The sequence below is a fragment of the Sapajus apella genome, unplaced genomic scaffold, assembly GCF_009761245.1.
Source record: "Sapajus apella isolate SASKATOON/1434 unplaced genomic scaffold, GSC_monkey_1.0 scaffold130, whole genome shotgun sequence".
Lineage (NCBI taxonomy): Eukaryota > Metazoa > Chordata > Mammalia > Primates > Cebidae > Sapajus > Sapajus apella.
Genome location: NW_022437070.1, coordinates 341,743 through 344,925, shown reverse-complemented (window position 1 = coordinate 344,925; position 3,183 = coordinate 341,743). Strand labels below are relative to the sequence as shown.

Below are 3,183 nucleotides of genomic sequence, written 5' to 3'. Positions count from 1 at the left end.
GGAGTGATCCTGGGCCTGGGATTGGGGTCGAGATTGATCCTGGGCCTCGGATTGGGTCCAGGAGTGATCCTGGGCTTTGGCCTAGAATGGGGGCTGGGCCTAGGAGTGAGCCTAGGCTTGGCATCTGGCCAGAGCTTAAGATGGGACCTGGGCCTGGGATCTGGGCTGGGTCTGGGCTGTGGCCTGGCATCCAGGCTGGGATCTGAGCTGGGGCTGAGATTGGGCCTGGAATTGGGGCTAGGATTGGGCCTGGGAACTGGGCTGGGCCTGGGATGGGGCCCGGGATCCGGCCTGGGATCTGAGCTGGGGCTGAGATTGGGCCACGGAGTGGGGCTGGGATCGGGCCGGGGCCTGGACCCGGGCCAGCCAGGAAGCCACTCAGCGCGCCTCGCTCAGGACCGCCCCAGGCCTGGTGGAGGCTGTAGGTCGTGGGTTTTCCTGCTGGGAGGATTCCCGAGGGGCCCGGCTGAGGGGACATCCAGGAATCCCAGCCCTGCGGGAACTCAGGACCCCCAGGGGCGGAGGCAGCGCCTGCAGGGTCTGGGGGCGCAGCCCGGGCTCCGCGGCCTCTCCGCCCTGGGCCGCTCTGGGGCTGCTTCTGGAGCCGCCGCTCCCGGGCTAGTTTGGCGCGACGATTCTTGAACCACACCTAGGGGGAGAGGGGACAGGGAGGGGGTGTGAAGGAGAGGTTCGTGCATCACCTCGGCCCAGGTGAGCGGTTGGGGGGGGAGGGCTGGCCTCAAGCCTCGCCCTGAGCTCACCCCCCACACCCCACTCCCCGCCATAGGAGGGCCACGAGAAGGGAGGGGAGAGTGAGGGAAAAGGAGTAAGAGGCGGGTGGGGTGGGGGAGGAGCGGACCTGCCGCCCAGGAGCCCTGGGTCCAGGGAGGGTTCCGGGGGAGGGGCCCTGGGGGTTCTCAGGGGGCCTGAGGTCTGGGCACCGGGAGACTCCGTGGGGCACAGCCTGGGCCGATCACGTGGGCAGGTTTGGGCCCGCACAGAGTTGGAGCAGGTCTCGGGGTGCAGCCCTGGTCTGTCCTGGTGGGAGGTGGCCGGTTGTGCCAGACCCCAGTGACAGCGGTGGGGAGACTTAGTGGGGTGACTGGGGCGGGGCGGGGTGGGGCTGGGGTCAGACCTGCACTTGGTGCTCCTCGAGGTCGAGTTTCTGCGCCAGCTCCAGTCGCTCGTCAAAGGTCGGGTACTGCTTCTCCTGAAAGCAAGCTTCTAGCTCTTCCTGCTGGCTGCGAGTGTAGACCGTGCGCTCCTGCCGCTGTCTCCTTGGAGGGTTTTGGTTCAGGGGACGGCCCTGGGCCGGGGGAGGTCCTGGGAGCAGGAGGGAAACAGGGTCAGAGAAGCCCCCAGGCAACCCGCCCCGCCCCCCACCCCCCCCCCCACCCCCCCCCCCCCAGAAACCCGGTCCCCTGCGCCCGGCGAGAAGCCCAGGCGGTCTGGCTGGGGCAGCGCTGGAATAGCAGCCTGAGGTCCGGACCAGACCTTGCACCACTCTGGGCCTCAGGGTCCACATCTTGGCAATGGGCGTGATAACAGCCCCTGTATTATTCGGGACCCCACAGAGGGGAAGGCAAGCAGCCTGGGCGCCTCACCCGGAGCAGAGGGGCTGCCTCCGGCCTGCTCAGCCCTCCCCAGCTGCCCGTCTCCTCCCACCCAAGGGCTCTAGGGACCCTGACACCCGAAGGCCACCGCCACCTGCCCCATCCTCTGCTCCACTCAGTTGCACGATTTAATTTCTTTCCTTCGGTCTTTTTTCTGGAGAGGGGATCTTGTTCTGTCACCCAGGCTGGAGTGCAGTGACGTGACCACGGGTCAAGGCAGCCTCCACCTCCTGGGCTTAAGCAATCCCCGGGCTCAGTCTCCCGAGTAGCTGGGACCACGGGTGTGCACCACCACCCCTGGGTAATTTTTGTATTTTTGGTAGAGACGGGTCTCACTCTGTTGGCCAGGCTGGTTTCAGAATCCTGGGCTCAAGTGATCCTCCCGCCTTGGCCTCCTAAAGAGCTGGGGTCACTGGCGTGAGCCGCTACTCCCGGCTGCACCATTTGATTCCATTTCCCAAAGGTCATGAAGTCCTCCTCCATCTGCAGGGCAGGAAGCCACCCGCACAGCCCCAGCCCTTCTCTGGATGCCCAGATCTGCACTCTGCAGCCCCTGACACAGGATCGGCCCAGGCCCCTCACAGCACTGTCCCGGCTCACCTTGGGGATCCCTAGGGTCTTGCATCCTGAGTCCTGCTCTGTTCCCAAACACAAGTGTGCACTGACATAAGTCTGGCTGTTAAGTCACTTTTATGCTGTGCCCACCCTGCCCTGCCCCGCCCTGCTGGGACCCTCCCTTCCCACCCTGCCCTGCAGTCCCGCCTCCTGGAGGAGTTGAATGACAGATTAATTTTTCTTTTTTTCTTTTAGATGGAGTCTTGCTGTGTTGCCCAGGCTGGAGTGCAATGGTGTGGTCTCAGCTCATTGCAACCTCCATCTCCTGGGTTCAAGCCTCCTGCCTCAGCTTTCCAAGTAACTGGGATTACAGGTGCCCACCACCATGCTGGGATAATTTTTTGTATTTTTAGTAGAGGTGGGGGTTTCACCAGGTTGGCCAGGCTGGTCTTGAACTCCTGACCTTGTGATCCACCCGCCTCGGACTCCCAAAATGCTGGGATTACAGGCGTGAGCCACCACAACCGGCTGGATTAACTTTTCATCACTGATCAGGTACTGCCTGCTGAGCTGGGCTGGGAGCTGGGGAACCTCAGTGGCTGACACTGCCTTGGCTTCACCCTCACGGGCCCTAGCCCAGGCGAGAGGGCATTCCACACGGGGTGGGGGGAATCAGCATCATGACCCTTGGTTGGGGTCCCCATCTCAGGAGAGGCACCACCAGCCACCCAGCCCCCAGGAGTCATCCTGGTTCCTTCCCAGGGCCGGGGCCCCACAGGACCAATGCCAGCGAGTCTACCCACTCTCCCGGCTCCCAGGCTGCCCGCCTTGTCCTGCCACCATCCCTCCCTCCTGGATGACCCCACAGCCTCCTCTTTGGTCCCTCGAGGCCACTCTGGCCATGACTATCCATTCAAAAAATTGTCCCCAGGTGCCTGGGCGTCAGGACAGCTCAGTACACACCGGCCCTGCTGATATGGGTTGGTTTCTCTAGTGGATTTGCGAAGACCTTCAT

At 63.6% G+C, this 3,183-nt stretch overlaps 1 protein-coding gene across 1 annotated transcript in view; it reads right to left on the bottom strand.

Annotated features, from left to right (window-relative positions):
• TPRX1 (tetrapeptide repeat homeobox 1) overlaps window positions 1-3,183 on the bottom strand; it is a 7,595-nt gene extending 4,412 nt beyond the window's left edge. Inside the window, exons 1-3 of the mRNA XM_032262839.1 lie at window positions 3,132-3,183; window positions 1,136-1,323; window positions 162-649 (exon numbers count right to left, since the gene is read on the bottom strand). Of these exons, the coding sequence (XP_032118730.1) occupies window positions 162-649; window positions 1,136-1,323; window positions 3,132-3,183 (728 nt within the window). The remainder of the gene's footprint in view (window positions 1-161; window positions 650-1,135; window positions 1,324-3,131) is intronic.